This window comes from Embiotoca jacksoni, unplaced genomic scaffold (genome assembly GCF_022577435.1).
Source record: "Embiotoca jacksoni isolate LCO1_2020_lvr unplaced genomic scaffold, fEmbJac1.0.p SCAF_10, whole genome shotgun sequence".
Lineage (NCBI taxonomy): Eukaryota > Metazoa > Chordata > Actinopteri > Embiotocidae > Embiotoca > Embiotoca jacksoni.
The window spans coordinates 19,033,494-19,054,683 of NW_027185230.1; the positions used below are offsets into that span (position 1 = coordinate 19,033,494).

The 21,190-nt window shown below is 45.5% G+C and overlaps 3 protein-coding genes across 3 annotated transcripts; 1 reads left to right on the forward strand and 2 right to left on the reverse strand.

Moving 5' to 3' along the window:
• Positions 1-1,868: 1,868 nt before the first annotated feature.
• LOC138204961 (ADP-ribosylation factor-like protein 3) lies at positions 1,869-3,352 on the reverse strand. The gene is made up of 5 exons (XM_069160549.1): positions 3,185-3,352; positions 2,819-2,935; positions 2,651-2,701; positions 2,317-2,502; positions 1,869-1,916 (listed from the first exon to the last, which is right to left on the reverse strand). The coding sequence occupies exons 1-5, from the start codon at positions 3,350-3,352 to the stop codon at positions 1,869-1,871; spliced, it is 570 nt and encodes a 189-aa protein (XP_069016650.1).
• A 1,955-nt stretch (positions 3,353-5,307) lies between these two features.
• wbp1 (WW domain binding protein 1) lies at positions 5,308-12,881 on the forward strand. The gene is given in 5 exon segments (XM_069172121.1): positions 5,308-5,504; positions 6,737-6,839; positions 7,143-7,310; positions 9,056-9,243; positions 9,245-12,881. Coding segments are annotated over 5 exon segments (870 nt in total). The 5' UTR covers positions 5,308-5,441; the 3' UTR covers positions 9,593-12,881.
• Positions 12,882-15,342: 2,461 nt separating this feature from the next.
• On the reverse strand, positions 15,343-21,023 carry lman2la (lectin, mannose-binding 2-like a). Its single transcript, XM_069172133.1, has 9 exons — positions 20,807-21,023; positions 20,346-20,464; positions 19,938-20,055; positions 19,765-19,847; positions 19,611-19,643; positions 17,442-17,603; positions 17,202-17,316; positions 16,881-17,009; positions 15,343-16,620 (listed from the first exon to the last, which is right to left on the reverse strand). Exons 1-9 carry the CDS (start codon positions 20,994-20,996, stop codon positions 16,478-16,480), a joined length of 1,092 nt encoding a protein of 363 aa, XP_069028234.1. The 5' UTR covers positions 20,997-21,023; the 3' UTR covers positions 15,343-16,477.
• Positions 21,024-21,190: the final 167 nt, after the last annotated feature.

Consider the following 21,190-nt stretch of genomic DNA (forward strand, 5'->3'; position numbering starts at 1 on the left):
TTTTTTAAGATGTTTGCAGCCAGAATACTTCCGAGTCCAAAACACTGATTCATCCCACACAGGTGGCCGAGTTACAGTGTGTGAGACACACAACACTTTAATTAAGTCACAGGATCTGTCTCCCCTTTTTTTCGCCGGCCCTGAGAGTCAATCAGACTGTGTGTCCTTCGTTTCCCGTGTGTGGGAGGCCGCTGTGCTGGCTTGAGTAGCTGGGAAAGTCCCGTGATTTATGGCCTTTTGCAGGCCTGACTGCCTCTCACCTCACTGATGATAGAGCCAGAGGTAACGAGGACCGGTTGCTCCAATCCACTCTTCTGTTCAGTAAATCCAATTTTATTCATTTGGGGATTTAAAGGCGCTTCACAGCCTTCGCCGTCTGATTCACCTGCTATTGGTGGATAAAATGAGAAAGATTTATCAGACTAGTTCTACGTGTAATTGAGTGTATGTTTTTACAGGTTGAATGATTATCACTGGGGTGAGATGTTAATGATTAGGCAATTCAGAGAGACAGCGGAGGCCTTTTATCGTTTCATTTATTTATCCATTATTTATCTCGATCTCTGGAAAGGCGTTCGATGCAAACTTGAAAGGGAAACGTAGGTCTCCTTTTTCAGTTTGTCCAACAAGATCTGTTGTGGATTAATATTTATCCTCATGCCGCTATGGCCCGGTCAAGTGCCCCACGCTGCTGTATCAACACAATTTAAATATTCTTTATAGCAGGAAAACACGCACACCGAGCAGGAGACCAAAAGCCCATACCGACCGCACAATCATTACGATGCCCATTTTGAGTGTTTCTGCGTTTGTTTCCATCTCCGTCGGAGGACCGAGCAGCTCGGACATATTAAAACCAGCCAACCTTACATACGTAGAGGGACACACACCAGCAGCAGCAGGGCAGTAACTCAAGGCCAAAACAGGAGGTTTATTTTTATCATGGGCAAAGGTGCCAAATCATGTTGGTATGAAGGGAGCTATATAAATGCAAATTGTATTGGAGAGCTATTAGTCCTGGAAAAGGTTTGTATGTAAATGCCCTATAGGACCACAGTGGAGCACTCATCCAGCTCAGATTAGTGGAGTTTGTGGCAAATGCGCTGCAAAAGACAAAATAGAAAAATAGACAGAAAATGCAATTGCCTGGTGGTAAATCATGGCGAACAAGGTGAGGAGCTGAGTAATTGAATGGCCAAGGTGTTTCTGAATGGCTTACTGCGTATGCAAGAGAGATGTGTTGAGGTCTGTTCATGTTTTATGGTCTTCTGGTTCATGATATCGAGTTTTTCTGTATCGGAGCAGAACACGTAAACCGAGAAGCTCTCGAAGAAATCAAACTGTGAATGAGCATCATGTCGAGGTACCATTAAATGAATCACTGCTGATTAATGTTAATAATCCCTTAATCTGTGTGACAATATGTCAAAAACACACTTTGTGTTTGGTAATAAAGAGAAGCGTACAATATTGGATGAAGACATAAACGGTGATTATGAAATGAACAAATCAAACATGGCACGTCACTGATGGAAAGTGGAGGATGTGATGGTTGAGCTGCAGGCTGAGATGGAAAACACCAGCGCGAAGTCGCCCTCTACCTTCAACTCGAGAGACTGCAGGCAACAGATATCAGTCATGAATCCACCACACACACACTGAACGTTTATTCAGTCATTGTGTGATTCAATTCATCACATTACAAAAAAACAGTGTGCAGAAATATCCGCTTGAATAAAACAGCCTATGTACAGTATATACATTTGGAGATATGCTAAGAAGTTAGACACCTACCACATGACGTCAAAGGAACATAAAGGATCTGCAGAGATCAAAAGTGAAACTGCAAATTTTCACAGGTTCTTGTGTCATTTCTTCCGAAAAGAAATATTTCTGCAAACCCAGTTCATGCCGTCCTGGAAGAAAACAGACAGAAAATACGTCGTGAAAAATAGGGAAGTTAAACTATTAAATGCACTCAGCGCTGCTTCTTACTAATCAGCCAATAAAAGTCGGTTTGAAATGAAGTCAAAGCAGGAATGTAGACTGAAAGTAAGACGTTTGGTGGAGACGCAGCAGCCGGTTCCTCTTTGAGATTTGGAGAGATGCTTAACTTTGCACCTCTAATCTGCTCAACCCTTGAAATGGAGCGTGTAATTAAAGCGGAGAGAAGAACTGCTGTAAATATTTATCAAGACGCTCCCAGTAAATTCATTTTAATGTGACAATCGGGGCCCTTTTTTCAATTCCAGACGATGTCACGATGTTAATTTGTTCATATCCCGAGTGCCACTGGGTCCGGTGTTCTGCTTTTACCTGCACCCCCTCCGCGGTCTGCGCCGAGCAGGCCTGCACCTGCCACATCCGATCCCGGATCGTGTGCAGACTGAGACTCTCCGCCAGCTCGGATGCCGGAGATGCCGTCATCAAGTCCTGCTTGTTGGCAAAGATTAGCAGCGGCACCGACGCGAGCTTTTCCTCCTCCAGCAACTCGGCCAGCTCCTGCAGGAACAGACACAAACTCGTGACTTATACCGAGTCTTGGCCTGCAAACAGCATCAGAAAACATTCAGCTGTTAAATGAAGAAGTGGCTGTGATCAGTTTTAAATTCCTAAAGTTTGTGCCGAGAAAATGTAGATTGTATCTCACCAGGCCTGTCTCTTCAAACCTTTTCCTGTCTGAGCTGTCAATCACGTAGATCTGCAAACAATACAGTAATAGAGATGAACAAAGTGATCATGGCTTAAACTCTATATTGTAATCTCTGAGTATTCAGTTTATTGATCGTAACAAGCAGCTTGATCGAACAGAACCCACCAGCACATCTATGTTCTCAAAATAATTCCTCCAGTATGGACGGATGTTGCGCTGACCTCCGATGTCCCAAACGTTCAACTTGAAACCAGAAGACTGAACGCTCTTTATATTAAAGCCCTGTTGGAAGATATTCAACATGTTGAATGCGTGATTGAATGTTTGCAGCGGGTGTCTCTGGGTGTCTCTGGGTGTCTCTGGGTGTCTCTAGATGTCTCTAGGTGTCTCTGGGTGTCTCTAGGTGTCTCTAGGTGTCTCTAGGTGTTGTTAGGTGTCTCTATGTGTCTCTAGGTGTCTCTGGGTGTCTCTAGGTGTCTCTATGTGTCTCTAGGTGTCTCTAGGTGTCCGTGGCAGTGCGTCTGTCCGTACTTGAGTCGGGGTGATGTGGTTGACGTCTTCGGCCGCCAGCTGTTTTAGGAGCGTGGTCTTGCCGGCGTTGTCCAGTCCTAACAGCAGCAGGTGCACCTCCTGCTCTGGCGACTGCTTCAGTCTCCGGAGAATGGACAACAGGCCCTGCAGGTGCATCCAAGTGCACATCGCGGGAGATTAACCTCAATGAGACGGCAGTTTACTTGTTGGCGTGACACTGAGGGGAAACCTCAGAGCTTCATGACCTGAGATGTCTCAGGTGAAGCTTATAGGAGTTCACACCGTGAGTCATCTGAGGCCAGCAAGGTGACATCCTGTCAGAGGAGCCTGGCTTGGTGTGACGGTGTTAAACACACAGCCGGCCTTCGATCGATTAAGATTAGTCATCTGTACAGTGACTGGCTCGTGTCCAGACGGTAACAAGCAAAGCTTTAGCTCAAGCTATTTACGCCGTGCGTAATGTTGAGGTGAGCGTGCTCTCTGCAGCCTGTCACATGTAATTAAAGATAACAGACGAATCAAAACAAGGTTCTGATTTCAGCAGATTTCAGGACATACATTTAAAAGATGGAGACAACTCTTCACTTCAAAATCACTCATTTTCCTTTTTTAAAATTTTTTAATTTTATGACTTCATCTGTTATTGTTTCTACACTTTGTTCTTTATTTGCTGACTAAATATTTTCTTGCTCACCTTTCTAAAAAGGAAATCTGAACGGTTCACTTCTACACAGGTGAATAGTCGACTATAACGTGTATTAAACGATGACACTGAAATGAACCAGACATTCATATGAAGAAATAAAAGTTTCTATCTCAGTGACAACCATCATCAGCCTCAGTGTTGACCTGTGGATGACATATTTTAACATTTTAAAACTAACTAACTACAGTAGGTTCACCTTTCCCTGACATCTAATGTTAGCCAGCTGCAGCTGAGCAGTTCCCATCAACACATATGTGTCTACAAACAACAACTAACTACACACTAAAAGTGAAGATAAATATAAATACAAATACAAATACAAACACAAATACTACATAACGCCAAAGCTACAGCGGCTGTGAACTCACCATGTTTTCCTCAGGTTAGTTTTGTGGTCTTCGCTCAGTTCGGAGTGGATTAACATCTTTCAGGCTCCGCTTCTTGGTTGAACAGCTGTCAGGTTCTGTTGCCGTGGAAACCGTGACGTCAGCGTAAACATCGTGTCAGCTGGGCGTCTCTGGCGCGAGACTGAAAAAAAACCGGAAGTCGAACTTAATTTTCTGTCGCTTTTTAATCGATTTTTATTATTTAAATAAATTTTTTTTACTGTTATTGTTCATTAAATGACTATAAGCGTATTCATATACATTTTAGAGCTACTGTATTTCTTTGTTCTACATTAAATTGTAAAAATCATGATAGTGACCTAATTTTTTTTAATGTTGTAAAGTACTCCTCATCCTCTATTTTTTATTTTATTTTAAACATTGTGCTTTATTTCTGTTTTTGAAGTTAGATGATGTTTATTCTTAGTGACTAGATTTCATCAGTCAAAAGGTTAAGTGGGAAAAGTTGCATTGAGAAAGACATTATTATAATTTCAGGGTTGTAAAAATAATACACAGCAGTTTCAAGCAGAAATTCACAAAGTCCTTGAACATTAAAATAATTGTGTACAATATGATTATAGTTTATTGTTAGTGGTAATCTTTAATACTGACGATGATGATAATGATTTTTTTTTTTTCCTCCATTTGCAATTTCATCGAGAATTTGTACACAAATATACACGCGTTTAACATTTTAATCACAAATCTCACAATCGAGTCTCATGAACGTACAAATCCCATTTTTAGTTTTCAGATAAACTGGTTCTGAACCGTTTCAGTCTGTGACCGTGTGCCGTCACACCGGCGCGCCCACAGCGCCCCCTACCGGCCCGCCCACAGCGCCCCCTGCCGGCCCGCCCACAGCGCCCCCTACCGGCCCGTCTCCGCCCCCTGCCGGCCCGCCCACAGCGCCCCCTACCGGCCCGCCCACAGCGCCCCCTGCCGGCCCGCCCACAGCGCCCCCTACCGGCCCGCCCACAGCGCCCCCTGCCGGCCCGTCTCCGCGCCGGGTTCATTTTAGAGCCGTTTCTCAGACGGGGAACAACAAAAACATGTCCGAGTGCAAAAGACTGATCCGCTACTAGCAACAGCCATCTGCTGCCGTCGATTCGACAGACTGCTTTATGATTCCCGCCGTGTTTACGGCTGAAAACCCAGAAAGATGCCGCAGAAAGCACTGGGATCCATTGTAGGTCTTCTTTGTACCGGGACCTGTCTGGTGCAGGTAAGCCGCCGCTACTGCTCCCGGGGCCGGCGTGTGCTCTGCAGGCGAGGCCGCGGCTCCGCGGCTCGGTGAAGGCCTTCTGTCGAGCCTTTTTTTTTTTTTATTTTTTTTTTTTTTTTTTTGTCTCCTCCACAAAGGAAACGGCTCGCTTCATGTAAAACTGTGGATGACGTCAGTTTGTAAAAAAGTTTTAGTTTATATTTCGACAGTTCATTTGCCGGCAGGTTCGTCTCGTAACTGTAAAAAGCTTCGATTGTTTGATCCGCGAAGCTTTTTACAGTTTGAATCAAGGATGTCGAGATTAGCCGCTGCTAGCTGCCACCCGGCAAACTGACGTCTTTAGTCCTGGTTGTTGATATTATCTGGACAGACAGGACAGGACAGGACAGGACAGGACAGGACAGGACAGGACAATCAGATCTCCGTAGTCATTTAAAATGTCGTGGAAACAAATTGACGACATGAACCGTCACGATGGCAGATGAGCTGGTGAACAGTTTATTATTCACGTATTTACTAACACACATCAGGGACGTTTCCTTTTTATAATATTTGAATTAAACATGGACAAATGTCTTCAAGTTAAAAGTCTCATCTTTGGACATTGCTTTGTTTTGGTCACTGGTTGGATCTCATATTGTTGAACCAACCATACGATGTTGTTGTAATAACACTTATTATTTTTCCAACTACACATGATGTCCCCCAAAGGAAAACTGTGTCAGCATCTGTTTCATCTGATTAAATAAAAGTTTGCAGTCTCTTGATTTCACATTTTCATGGCAGCAAAATGGGATTGTCAAGCGAGACAAACACTGTCGTACAAACCTGCCATAAATGTGATTTATTTATATGATGAATTAGCATTAATTTGCCAAACAAAACATCTGTGTTGATGTTTTCCTTCCCTTTGGTGATTTTACACCGTGATGCCGTGTGCACTGCTTCGATCTGGGCTTCAGTTGTCCTGCAGCTGCTGGTGTGACCTTGCCATTTCCCAATATATCAGATTTTGAATACCAGTGCATTTTCCCCTGTTTAAATAAAAGCGACGCGGGATAGAAAGTTTGCACGGAAATGTGCAAACACAGCAGGTGACGGTGAGAAAAGGTTCAATAAATCCTAGAAATGGGTTCAGGCCTCCCACAGGTTACTCTGCATTTTCTTGTTGACTTGTGTGATTGAGTGTTGACCCGGACATTCACTTTGTTTACCTCCTGTGTGTATTTAAGGGGAAGGAGTTCTGCTTCGGGGTAAACAATGAACAGTACCGCTGTGACATGGGTTACTGCTGTGGCGAGACTGAGTGCTGCACTTACTACTATGAGCTCTGGTGTAAGTACAATTGTATTTACATATTTATTTATGTTTTAACTCTTCATTCAGACATTATCACACATTGTATGTCTTCTTTATTGTATTTTATTTTTAATTCTTGTTTTTGGGAATTGAATTGTTGAGACTTGCTTTTGGTTTTGTTTTTACTCACTCACCGTGTTGCCCAAAAAGGAAATTCCCTGACTTATCTGCAGATCAAATGACTCATCGGGGTAATTTCTTTTGGAGTCGGACAAATCTCTGGTTATTTTAATCAGTTATCTCCAGGGATGATAACGCTGAGTTTGTCCCCTCTCGTAGGGTTCTGGTTGGTATGGACCTTAATTATTATGCTGAGTTGCTGCTGTGCTTACCGACACCGGAGGGTTAAAATGCGTCTGCAGCAGGAGCAGCGTCAACGTGAGATCAGCCTCATGGCTTACCAAGGAGCCTCCAGCTCCTTCATTTCCCCTCCACCCCTCAATTTAAGTGAGTCGTTTCGTGTTGCCTTCCAGAATTTAAAAGTTGTAATTATGACAGATGACATAGTCTTTTTTTTCAAGCTTATATTGCTATGAATTCCATGTATTTTTATTTTTTATTTTAATCTTACAGCTTTATGTGCAGGTTATGTGTTCAGCTTCTTCTTCTCCCCTGATTCAAAGCTGAACTGCTGCACGAAAACATTTAATATAACTCCTCTACGTATCAGACTGATAATTATAGCCAGCCGTCCTTCAGGCTTCATGTTGGCAGCTTGTATGTACAGTATTATCTTTTGGCCATTTCTTGGAAGCTCATATTAATAGTTGGCGGTCAGGATGTTGAACTTCGCTCTCTCCCTCACTAGGGTCCCGCATAATGTCGCCACTACAGTAAATTTCTCCATCTGACCCCTCAAGATATCTGATGTTCTCCCTCCTCAATGAAGCAGTCATAACCTTAGAAGACACCGATCGTCACCCTGATCTCTTCATACTCGGCTTTGAGTGTTTATCGGAGAACATGTTCTGAAGTTCCGACAGCAGAGATGTCGCCCTGATATCAGTGGTCACTCTGGACTCTGACTGAAACCAGATATCATGTCCACTAATATCACATACAAGGAGTTGGACAAGGTGCACACTTGAGTCTGAACAGGCTTGACTTTGTGTCAAGAATGTGAACGCAGCTCTTGACTGTGTGCATATTTAGACGGTGACGCACACAGAGACCGTGGCGACATGTAATCTGGTTTATCTTCCCCCCAGACATCAAGGTCAACGTAGTAATAAGCCATTTCTGCATAAATGGGTCAACAGGTCACCGTGGAAACGTGTTTGACCAGCATCAAGTAATGGTAGTGGTTAGATACAGTTCTGATTATATTTTCTCTTCATTAAACAGAAAAAAAACGCTAATTCAGGGATTAACTGAAGCTTCAGTAATGACATTTTTAATGATTGACTTAAATTTCAATTATTTTCTCTATTAGTTAATTTACTATCAAAGTCAAAATGTTCATATTTGACTTGCTTTTTCTTGCCAACCAGCAGTAAAAAAACGCAAATATTTTTTGACTTTTTACACCCGTGAAACTGGACCCGAAGATCCCGTCCATCCATTTTCTTCCGCTTGTTTGTGATCGGGTTGGTCCAGACTTTCCTCTCCCCTGCAACATCTTCCAGCTCATCCTGGAGGATCCGGAGGCGTTCTCAGGCCGGATGGGAGATATAATCCACAAAACACATGTAGACCGGATGGACAAACTCCTAGCACCCCTCCAGCAGTCTTGTGAGGGTAAAGATCTGGTCCACTGACCCACGACCAGGACGCAATCCGCACTGTTCCTCTTGAATCCGAGGTTCGACTCGAAGATTAACGCCCCTGAAGCGGTGTCTGACCAAATGTGAATTATGGTCACCATCTCTACTTCTGTTTCTGAGGTAAAGAGTTGAATAGTGGCCAGGACAGTTTTTGCAGAACAAGTTTACGTCACAGTGAAGTTGTTTTGGCCACCAAAATTTAATTATTTCATTCTTGAGTCCAAATGAACATTTGTGCCAAATCTAAAGACATCGTCTCAAGGCGATTTTGAGATTTCCTGATCATGAGAATGGGATCCACACACAACAATAATAACACAATAATACGAGGTTTTCTGATCATTTTCTTTTGCTCAGTTGATTAAATGACTGATCGTTGATTATGATGATGGTTGGAAAGCTAAAGCTTTTGTATTTGCGGACTTTCAGGGTTCTGGAACGACTGCAAGCTTCCCGACTACGAAGAGGTGGTGGGCCACCCCCCGACTCCACCTCCTCCTTACTCTGAAAACCCTCCCGAGTCCAGTCCAGCTCTCCCTCCACACGTCAACCAGCCGGACACGGCCTCCGTGCCGCAACCCCCGTCTGGAGCAGATCCGAGCGTGGACAGTCGGGCCCTCCGGCTCCTCGCCGGACCGGGAGGCGGTGTCGCTCCCGATCCGAGCGCAGCGCCGGGCAGAGGAGAACGTCGAGGCTTCGTCGGCGGCAGAGGAGGACGACGAGGAGCTCGTCACTCGGCGTCGGCACGTGACCGGCGACTCAGGGATTGAGGTGTGCGTTTGCCAGCTGGACGTGGACGAGGGCTCGGGGCTCGAGGAGGAAAGCGACGAGGAGCTCCGGATGTGCGACGTCGCCGGGAGGGACTGCTGCTCCGGGCACCAGCAGCAGCCCTTCAGACCGAAGGAGCACGCCTCGGAGCTGCCCAGCCAGACCGCCAGCACCAGCACTGGAGACCACATGGTGTGATCTGCAGCTCACTAACCAGCCTGCTTCACACAGGGGGATCATCATCATCATCATCATCATCATCATCATCATCACCACAGGGACTGTCTGTGTTTTAATTCTCAGAACTAACACATAGACATGACAGTAAGATGATGATGATATTACTAATCTTTAATGGCTCCTGATTAGGAAAGATAAATAATCATGTTTGGACAAACCTTTGCTTTGCTTTTCTTAGTGGGAGAACCAGCAAACTCCATTTGATGTGTTTTTTTATTAGTATTAATCGGGAGAGCGTCAGTGGGTTCTGAGAAGACAGCTGTTGATTGTGATTGAAAGCAGAATTGACTGTTTCCCTCGTTCTCTCTCCTCCTGCTGTCACGTTTCCGTTTCTGTCCCGACGCTCTCCTCGGTCCGAAACATTTCCGGCCGTCTTTTCCGACTGACATTTAAAAAATTTTTTTTTTTTTTTTTTTTTTTTTACCTCCGGTGGGATGGTCGTTCAAGAGCAAACCACCACGGTCAACAACATTCATCTATCCCCACTCTGACTAAGCAGAGGAGTCAAAAAAAAAAAAGAAAAACCTCTTATAAACATGATACTGGATGAATTGACGAGAGATTAGATGTAGTTTACCCCCCAAAGCTGTGTGCATGTAAGACTGCGTGAGTGCTGTGAAATGTAGGGCACAGCTGCACAGTGATGTCAGCTCTGAGGTCATGGCAACCAGCGGCTGGTGTCCTCTGGTGTGAAGTCTGTGGGAGTCGGGGGGGGGGGGGGGGCTTTATACTCACCGAGAGGCAGCACCGAGTTCAGTTTGTTGTTTGGGTTTTAAATGTCACACAAAACCCCCTCTGGACCCCGTTTCTTCCACCCGACACCCAGACGGCGGTCTCTCCAGCTGCGTGGCCGCCAGTTAGCGTGACGTAAAGGAGTTACTCACCGGTCTGGTGATTTATTGATTGTGCGCATGTTGTCGGCCCACTCCGGTCTCCGACTGCATTACATTCATAGTAATAACCAAGTGGGCTATGCCACCAAATTTATAAATCAATATAAAGCCTTGTCGTGGCTCCGTGTTGTATTTACGAGTGAATTTATGGCTCGGTTTATAGTTTGGATGTTAATATTGAAGGGTGTACTTGTTTTTTTTTCATCTCGTAACCAGCCGAGCTTCAGTACCTGCAACAGGTGTCGTCATGAACTGCAACAAAGCTCCTACCGGGGGCTGCTAGAGTGTGTAGCAGTGACGGGGGTTCAGTTGTGTGTGTGTATCTTTTATAAAGTGCTGTTGAAGTCACTGAGGTGGATTAACAATTTAAAAGCACTGGTATTTTGCATGCGGCATGATTTTTTCAGCGTTCATTAGCGTTTTTTCTAGCAGTTGTGCGTCTTGCTTTGCTCGTCGGGGTAAAGAAGCGGACCGAGGTTTGACTTGTTGGTACGACTGAGCGGCGCTGGCGGTCGGTCAGCTGGTGCTCTCCTGGCTCGCCGTGTTCTCCGTAGCTCTTGGCAGCGTGAAGACTTTGCGGCGGTGTTTTCCGTTGGCAGCAGAGAGCCGGTGTGTTGAGACGGACGCAGGTTCGTTCTGGTTCGGTTCGGTTCGGTTCGGTTCGACCTGGCTCGGTTCGGTTCGACCCGGCTCGGTTCGGTTCGGCTCGGTTCGGTTCGGTTCGACCTGGCTCGGTTCGGTTCGACCCGGCTCGGTTCGGTTCGGTTCGGTTCGGTTCGACCCGGCTCGGTTCGGTTCGGCCCGGTTCGGTTCGGCCGTCCGCTGTTGTCGGCCGGCTGCGTGGTCCTCAGCCTCCATATACTGTACGACGTGTTCAGAACGACGCGCTCAAACTGGTTGTTGTCAGATAAGAAACAAAAAACAAAAAAGCAAAATTGAATAATCTCTGGTGAGATGAGCGTCTGTGGAAGACGAGCAGGAACTGTTACATCAGTAAATATTTCATTGAGAATTTAGTTTAATAATCAGCTGTTTTGTATTCGTCTGCTCTGATACTGTGTGTCATATTGGGCGCAATGTAAACACTCACATCAGTCATCCTGCTTCACACACACTCACAGTACTGCTCCTGGTGGAGGTCCATCACTCTCCTGATGGACCTCCACCACTCTCCTGGTGGGCCTCCATCACTCTCCTGGTGGAGGGCCATCACTCTCCCGGTGGACCTCCATCAATCTCCCGATGGACCTCCATCACTCTCCCGGTGGCCCTCCATCACTCTCCCGGTGGACCTCCATCACTCTCCCGATGGACCTCCATCACTCTCCCGGTGGACCTCCATCACTCTCCCGATGGACCTCCATCACTCTCCCGGTGGACCTCCATCACTCTCCCGGTGGACCTCCATCACTCTCCTGATGGACCTCTACGGTGTATTATTCTTTGTTCTAGATGAATTTATCAAAGGTAGAAATAACCCACCGGCACTTGGCTGCATTCAAATGTTGTGATGTTTACAGACACGTGTCCACCTGGCAAAGTGGAGCGTGAATGCAAACATTTCAAGCCTGCTGAAGATATTTATTTCGGTAAATTGCATGCTAACATGACAAAGATCTTTCCAGAGGAGCAGGACTGTTCACCCGTTAGCAGGAGGGATCAAATATATTTGTTTTTTTTGACAACACACCTTAAGCTGCCTTGCTGCGTTTCTAAAGGCCAAACGTCTTGACTATGGAGCTGCACAACACAATATAACCTCTGCAGAAACGGATGTGACACCGCCTTATTAGAGTAGATGTAGTCAAGTGGTTTTCGTTCTTTTATTTTGAAAGGTAATATCGGTGTTATTAATAGCATGGTTGCTTTAAATCAGAGGACTTTTTTGTTTCCGTAGAAAATAGCATTTGAGCTCTTTCTGAGAAAGTGCGTTCGCTTTGTGAGAAATGGATGTCGTGAACATTTTAAAAACCACAAGATTCAAACTGTCACAGGTTCTGTACAGTTTCTGGTTTGGTAAGCAGGACGTGGTTGTGTTGAATTGAAAATACTGTGTGTGTCTAGTTAGTTGTGGCACTGATGGAGTTCGTTGAGTTGTGCGCTCATTCTGTTTTTTTTTGTTTTTTTTTAATGGATCTGGTTGCAATTAGTTTGTGAACTCGACACAAAAGCATGAAGGAAATGAGTATATACAAAAAAATGTTTAAAAAAAACAAATCTCATTTCTGGTCTGTATGGTTTTGTTGTGATTCATCTTGTTTATTGCGTTGGGAGGAAATCCAACGAGAGGTTGATCTGTAAACGTTTTGCTGAGGTGCATCTTTGCTTGTTTGTATGTAGACACGTAATAGAGAGGGGGATGGGGAGGGGGGAGGTGGGGAGGGGGGGGGGGAGGGAGGTGGGGAGGGGGGGGGTGCATGAGTGAACTCGAGGTCCATAGTTTCCCCTTCGCCAAACAACTGTTACGCCTCCCCGGTTTCCACATGTTTACTGAGAGTAAGGGCTCTACCAGTCGCGACCCGTTGACAGACATCCGTCCATCTCGCCGTGTGATTCATCTGTCAGTGTGCCGAGCGTTCGGAGGTCCGTCACCACGAGCGCGGCCAGAAGAGCGTGAGCGCGGCCGTCCGTCGGGTCTCGGATGTCTCTTGATGTCGGTGGCGGAGCTCGTACTTCGCTCCTCGCTGATTGTACACGACCGCGTGTGTTTGTTTTATAGGCTTTAACTTTTGCCTTCTTGTTTTGTCAACCTCGACAGAGGTGCGTGATGCGACTTAACCACACACACTTCCTCCACCTCCACCTCCACCCACACTTTTCTCACATGCGTCCCCAATGAAACTGATTTGGACTTGTCTGCGTGTGTTGTCGTGACAGGAGTTTTTTCTTTTTTTTGGGTTTGCTCCTCGTGGCCCGTGGCTCCGCCCCCTCCACCGGGCCGGCCCGTCTCGGTAACCAGAAACCGGAGCCGTTTGTTTTTCTGGGCCGCGTCGCTCTGCGTGACGACCCGAGGTGACACAAGGGCACATCCACCCGTGCAGGAGTGTCGACAGAATAATCTACCAAAGTCTCTGCCATTTCCTTGCTACGCAGATTCATCACAGTTTTAACCGCTGTATGTGTGTGTGTGTATATATATATATATGTGTGTGCGGTTGTTATGACGACGGTCTGTTTGGTTTCAGACTCTCAGGGTTATCTTTTAACAAGCAGTGCTCGAGTTTTAAATCGACACACTTTGGACCCACAAGTCTCATCAAGCCAAAGCAGTTTTTTTTGTTTTTTTTTCCATGATTATTGTTTCCCTGACGTTGTCGGACATTATTTTTCTGCATCACGCACCTCTGTGAACTTTACTCTACTGGGCTATGCAAAAAAAACACATAAAACCTACTGTTATATGCTGCGACCCCCCCCACCCCCCTTTTTCTCACCATCTGTTATTTGTCTGTGGGCACCAGTACAAGCAATATAACTCTCAGTACTTGTGGCACTGTACTGTAATCTTCTTTCATTGTATATGTATTTGTTTTAGAGAACTTGTAAAAAAAAAAAAAAAAAAAAAAAAATCCTTGTAACGCTACTACGTTGATGTGGTGACGCTTCAGTGTCCGTCGAGGGGCTCGATTTTAAAAAAGCCTTTCTCGGTTATGTATTGTTCTTTTTGTTTTCCTCTTTTTTGGGGCTTTTTCCTGTCTGCCTCCCTCAACCACTAACACTTTCCTGACTTATTGATAAACCACATTAAGTTGTGTAAGCAGAGGAAGAAAAAAAAAAAAAAGGAATATATTATTTGTGTTGGATCAACTCTTTGTTTGGTTTCTTCGGTCTGTTTGCTGACCCTCATTCTTTGTGTTTGTTTGTTTTTTTTTCCTTCTATTTCCATGTTCACGTATTTTCCGAATATTTAACCGTTGCCTTTAATCCTCCGTTAGTACAACACCATCTGTTTTATAAATATTGTACACATGAACGACCTCAACATGGAACACAGTCAGCTCGCGTTCGACCAACACCGAACTGAAACAAACAACATCCCCGTCATCGGTGTTTCTGTCCAACTTGTGAATTGTTTTTCTCACAACCACAGATAATACCAAACAGATGGAGGTGCCATGGTTGAGCGATGTGGACTTTTTTTTTTTTTTTTGCCAAAATGAGAACCATCCTTGTTAAGAGAGGGAAGCAGGCATCGACAAACACAGACTCCAATCTTTCTACATTGTTTTCGTAACAACTTTAAACAAGCCAAAATGAGTAAAGTGGGAAATAAAAAGAGAAAAATAATGAAGGCACTGACAGATAAAATGCTTTGGTTTTAGTAATAAGTCTGCTGTGTACTCTTTGGGTCATCATTTGTATTTTATTTTTTTAATAAAACAAACATTGGCGCTCTGCTGACGGTTTTGCAGTTTCTTGACTTCATTTATTTTTTAACCAGTTTTTTTTTTTACAACATCCCATTTATTTAATTATTTGTTCGTTCGGCACGTGACAGTTGTAAGATATTGATCTGGAGGACGATCACAGCTGAGAGTTACCTCGGACACGCAGCCTGAATTATTGAAGGATGTTATGTGATTCGGAAATGAGTTGTATTCACTCCCCGTTTAATCACGAGCTTTCTGTTGTACACTTTGAACTAAATGGTTTCTCTTTAAACTGGTTCTGAGCTCTAATGAGAATCAGCAGCATTTCACTTGTGAACGTAGAACGACAGTTATATTGTGTTTCGTGTTATATGTGTGAAAGCAAGCTGCATGTAACACACTGCCGTGTTTAATGGGTCAAAGCAAATAGTTGAAGACAAAGACACAAGATTGTAATGGTTCCATTTATAAAGTGTAGTTTGCGGGTCTGAATGGAGACATGAGACAGTTTTCATCCAAAACAACAGAATAGAAATAAGGTCAGATGGTTGTCAAAGTGGCTTCAGCGAATGAGGAAGTCCTCATGAAATTCAAAGTAAAAACCAAAAGCACATTAAAGATGCATAATGTTGACATGAGGTCTGGGAGAAGACGGAGTAAAGGCAGCCCGAGGTCAAACCAGCATGTTTGCTCGGTTCACTGCAAAAGCCTACGAGAGACATTCGACAGGGAAACAGGCGACGTGTTTACATGTAACACAAACAAAAGGTCATTTTAGTGTTCAATGTGCAAAGAAAAAAATGTGCGCGACAGAAGATGGACTATTTAAATTCTCTTTAATTGATCTCGACTCTCCTTTCAGTGCAAACGTCCATCACTGGCATGCAAATATTCATTATAAATATATTTAGAAAAGTGTTCTCTAAAATCATCCGAGGAATTTCTGACTATTTTCTAAAATGTGCTCATAAACTCAGAGGAAGGAACAGCGATCAAATATAAACAATTATTTTTTTGGATTTCCCTGAAACACCAACATCTTTGCCATCAGCACATGCACCGACGAGGCAGTTCGTCACACGGACACATGAAAAGGTCACATGATGCAAACGAAGAAGAGCAGGAGCCTCGACAGTTCACTAAAACAGCCGAAACAAATCTCATGCGTTCTACAGCAATCACAGGATACACGGCACGTCATGTACACGCAGGAGATGCAGTAATGAATCAGGAGTTTTCACCAGAAGCTGCTTGGTGCTCTGCGGCTGATGAAACACATCAGATACTGATATATTTATATTTTAAAAAAAATACAAGAGAAATAACCAAAACTAAGATGTAGCTGCTCGTAAGAAGTCCCGTAAGAAAACGTCCCGTCTGCTGTGTAGCTCCAGAGGTGGAGGCGGTAAGGCCGAGGCGGGTGGCAGGCACGGGCGGAGGACTACGTGGAAAACAACGTCCTCTCGCTGGCTCGCAACTATCGATGGCAAAGTTGGAGAATGGCTTTTTGTGGCAGGGGGACCATCGTCTCCATCTCCTGTCCAACTCTGTGTTGTTGACCATCTCCTCCGGTGTTCTCCTCAGTAGAAGCGCTTGCGTCGGTTCTCCTTCCAGTGGCTGTAGACCACCACGCCGATGACGATGAGGAAGATAAAACCCAGCATGGAGAAGAGCACGGTGAAGAAGATGGCTATCCCGCTCACCTCCTCCTCACTCTGACCCACTGGGAGAGAGAGGAGGCAGAGGAGGAGGAGGACGAGGAGGAGGAGGAGGAGGAGCCAATAAACAGGACAGATGGAGAGACGACCGGGAAGGTGATCAGGAGGAGGGAAAATGAGAATCATCAAAAAGAAGAAGAGAAAGGAGGTGAGAAACTAAATGATCTGATAGTAGGAGGTTCATGTAGTTCAAAATATATATGTGTGTGTGTGTGTGTGTGTGTGTGTGTGTGTGTGTGTGTGTGTGTGTGTGTGTGTCTCTTACATCTGAGCAGCTCTATATTATCTACGCTGGGTATGGTTATTTCATCTTCCTCCTCCTCTTCCTCCTCTTCCTTCTGACTCCGTAACACCGTCAGTTGGTAGAGTTTCAGGGAAATGACATCATGGTTATCTAGAAATTGAGAATCAGAAAATATGATCACACGTCAAAAAAAAACATTTTTACATTACAACTGATTGTTTGTGATTCCAAGAGTCTCACGTTCATGCAAAATGCTCACAGAGCGAATATAAAGCGAATATAAGCAGCGTGTCCTGATGTGTGGACCCGTTGCTCGGCGTCAGGACGGAGGACGCCGTTTACCTGAGAGATCTCCAGTAACCGCTGAAGCTCCAAAATAAAAGCCTTGTGGCAGCCGCACCCCGGGAAGGTCCAGGCAGTCCCTCCACTCGTGCTGCCCGTCGATGTCGATCATCACCTGGCCGGCGGAGGCGATCAGAGAACCGGGGTTTACTTTTCAGAGACCAGAAAGATCTGAGCATCTGAATCTGTTTCCAAAAGGTTTGTGACGTAACGAAACAGAGCGGGCGGAGCGTCTCTCACCGTGAGCCTGCGGCGGACGTATCGGATGAAGAGGAAGGTGTCGTGTTGGAGGTTGCGCACCATGGCGTTGCAGCCGCCCAGCTCGGTGGACCGGCCGTCCCGCTCGTGGTCGTAGCCGATGCTGCCGTTGCCCACCATGGCCAGAACGAAGGGGAAGATCCTCTGGTGGGGGAGAGAGAGAGAGGGGTGAGAGAGAGGTGGGGGTGAGAGAGAGGTGGGAGAGAGAGAGAGAGAGAGGTGAGAGAGAGAGAGAGAGGTGGGAGAGAGAGAGAGAGAGAGGAGAGAGAGAGAGAGAGAGAGAGAGGTGGGAGAGAGAGAGAGAGAGAGAGAGGTGGGAGAGAGGAGAGAGAGAGGTGGGAGAGAGAGAGAGAGAGAGGTGGGAGAGAGAGAGAGAGAGAGAGAGGTGGGAGAGAGAGAGAGAGAGAGAGAGAGAGAGGTGGGAGAGAGGAGAGAGAGAGAGAGTGGGAGAGAGAGAGAGAGAGAGAGAGAGAGGTGGGAGAGAGAGGGTGGGAGAGAGAGAGAGAGAGAGAGGAGAGAGAGAGAGGTGGGAGAGAGAGAGAGAGAGGTGGGAGAGAGAGAGAGAGAGAGGTGGGAGAGAGAGAGAGAGAGAGAGAGAGGTGGGAGAGAGGAGAGAGAGAGGTGGGAGAGAGAGAGAGAGAGAGGTGGGAGAGAGAGAGAGAGAGAGAGAGGTGGGAGAGAGAGAGAGAGAGAGAGAGAGAGAGGTGGGAGAGAGGAGAGAGAGAGAGAGGTGGGAGAGAGAGAGAGAGAGAGAGAGAGAGGAGAGAGAGAGAGGTGGGAGAGAGAGAGAGAGAGGTGGGAGAGAGAGAGAGGTGGGAGAGAGAGAGAGAGAGGTGGGAGAGAGAGAGAGAGAGAGGTGGGAGAGAGAGAGAGAGAGAGGTGAGAGAGAGAGAGAGGTGGGGGGTGAGAGAGAGAGAGAGAGAGAGGTGAGAGAGAGAGAGAGGTGGGAGAGAGAGAGAGAGGTGGGAGAGAGAGAGAGGTGGGAGAGAGAGAGAGAGAGAGGTGAGAGAGAGGTGTGAGAGAGAGAGAGAGAGAGAGGAGAGAGAGAGAGGTGGGAGAGAGAGAGAGAGAGAGGTGGGAGAGAGGAGAGAGAGAGAGAGGTGGGAGAGAGAGAGAGAGAGAGAGAGAGGTGGGAGAGAGAGGTGGGAGAGAGAGGTGGGAGAGAGAGAGAGAGAGAGAGAGAGAGAGAGAGAGAGGGGTGAGCAACAAAGCTGATTTCAATCTTTTATCACATGCTGATTGACACATCATGCAGAGACATTTTAAAGTGTCATGCAGAAGCTTTCTAATCATAATCGTATGAAACTTTTGTCATTTATAATAATGAATATTGTTCTTGATGATGTCAAAATACAGAATATTATCATATTTATTATAATAAATATTATAAATATAAATATATATTATCATATTATTAACAATAATCGGCGGTAGAAGAAGCTCAAAAGCGTATCTTAAGTAATAGTAGTTTAATTATCTGAAAATAATCTTATACATGTGAGAACCGGATTGTTTATTTAAAAAAGTACTGAAAGAGGGAACGATGATTCCTTCAGATGAGGACATGCAGGCTAAAAGAATAAAACTCTTCTGCCTATTTCCTATAATTATATACAGTTTAATGTAGAGACTTAACTTGATGACAATTTAACATGTAATCAGTCCCTCCAGGACGTCACTGAGGTTTTGATATTCGTAATGCTTGATTTCTCCCATCTCAGAAATTGCGATGCAATAATACAGAATTTTATGCGAGTCAGCAAAATTCTGATGTTTCGACCACATTTCCCAGAAACCCTTTCACCTCGAGATTTGCGGTTTCTTTCCGTCAACCGGCGTGCGGTTTGTTTTCATGATGACAGCAGAGGTTGAGGAGCCTCGCTGACTCCGAATGAAGTTATTTTTGTTGATAAAGCAAGTTTTGTTCAGAAGGTTTTACTTTGTGCCGCGACGCCGTCAGCGCAGCTTCTGTTGAGCACGTTTACTGGGTGGAAATCAGGCTCGTTTTCTGAAGGAAATTGAAACCTCCTGCAAATACTGAGGAGACGGACTAGTTGTGAATTAACTATTGCGACTGCAAGGTCCTGATTTCCTGGAGGGTCTGATATGTTGCGTGTTTTCGGTCAGGACGGGGACCAAGAGGATCGTTACCTGTGTGCGGGGTGCGTATCTCTTCTTCTGCGCCTGTCTCCAAATGGTTGCACAAAAGAACACAAATACCCTTTACACAAATCTGTAAACGTCCATTAAGCCCACTTTGCTTTGACAGAACAGCTGAGCTCTCAGCAGAGCGACCGCAGCTCACCTCCATGTGTTTCTCCTCGTTGGGATACGTGTCCACAAAAATACCCAAGCCAGTGAAGTTGTCCATATTTCCAAATACGGGACCTGTGAAAGTTAATCAAATATATAAAAATGACTTTGTTGCGGGACGACAGCAGCGGTTCGGTTCCCATGATGTCCGTTCGTGCTGCTGACCTTTCTGCATGCGCTCCTTCGTGTACCAAATCGCCATCCCGTCACCGTTCAGGTTCTTCTTTCCCTGACCGTGAATCTTAAAGTGCACCTGCATCTCCCAGTCTTTCAGATGGCAGGGCTACGGACACAAACGCATTTAATTAGGCCACCGAAATACAAAATGTTTCTTCCACAATAACAAATGCACAAAACATAGAAACCCTGTAGAAACCAGGCTGCCTACGGCCTGGTTTCCTTTTAAACAGGGTTTCCCGCGTCACTGCCCACAACATCTGGCATCACGGTCAGCTGTCACTGACAGGTGAAGCATCAGTAGCAGCAGAGCAGATGCTGAACGCTTCAAATGGCTGCGGTTTTATTGTTGTGATGATGGTGTAGTTTAACCATCGTGCTCCACAGTGTACTCACAATGCGGCTCCATACTGCCCCCTGCCTGCTCTGCATGTCAGGTGTGAGGCGCACCTGTTCGGTGGTTACCATGGCATCCCCCATCAGCTCCCAGTGGGAGGAGCCATAGGATCCCACACCTGAGAACGCACACAAATGTTAAGTCAACATGAAAAAGACAACAACAAAAAAAAGCTGACGTCACGGCAGCTCCGCTTTGTCTCCACAGACAAGAGCTTTAAACTTAGAAAAAAACAGATTTAGATTATTTAGTTCATCTACAACGATATAAACACGGCTGAATATCACAGGCAGGATCTACCTGAAACATTAAGGACACGTGAATCATCTTATTAGAAAAAGCAGCTCATGCATTCATAGTGTTTGATCGCTTGTGCATGTTATTCTGGAAACATCTGTCCGTCCGCTGCATGTGGGCATGCACCGGCGCTGCATGCCCACATGCAGCGGCGCTGCAGTACCTTGGTAAGGCTTGGAAAGAGAATACTCCCGCTTCAGGAACTCCTCCATCTCGTGATCATCGTCGGCAAAACATCGGCTCGCGGTCAGAATAAGAAAAGCTAAATTCCAGTATAATATAAAAGGCATGATCTTCCCTCCGGGAAAGGAGCTGGAGTCGCTGGGATGGTTCCTCCCGCTGGTGGCGGCCATCGTGGGTCAAAACTCATCCCACCGAAATCGTCACCTTCCTTCCTATTGGTCCACTGTGCTGCATGGCTCGTCACCATTGGTCGCTTTGACCGTCAATCAGAATGATCGCTTTTTATTGGTTGTACGGTATAGTTGTTTTAAATAATCAACTGAATCCATATATTATGGAAATATAATAGTTCTTATCCATGTGT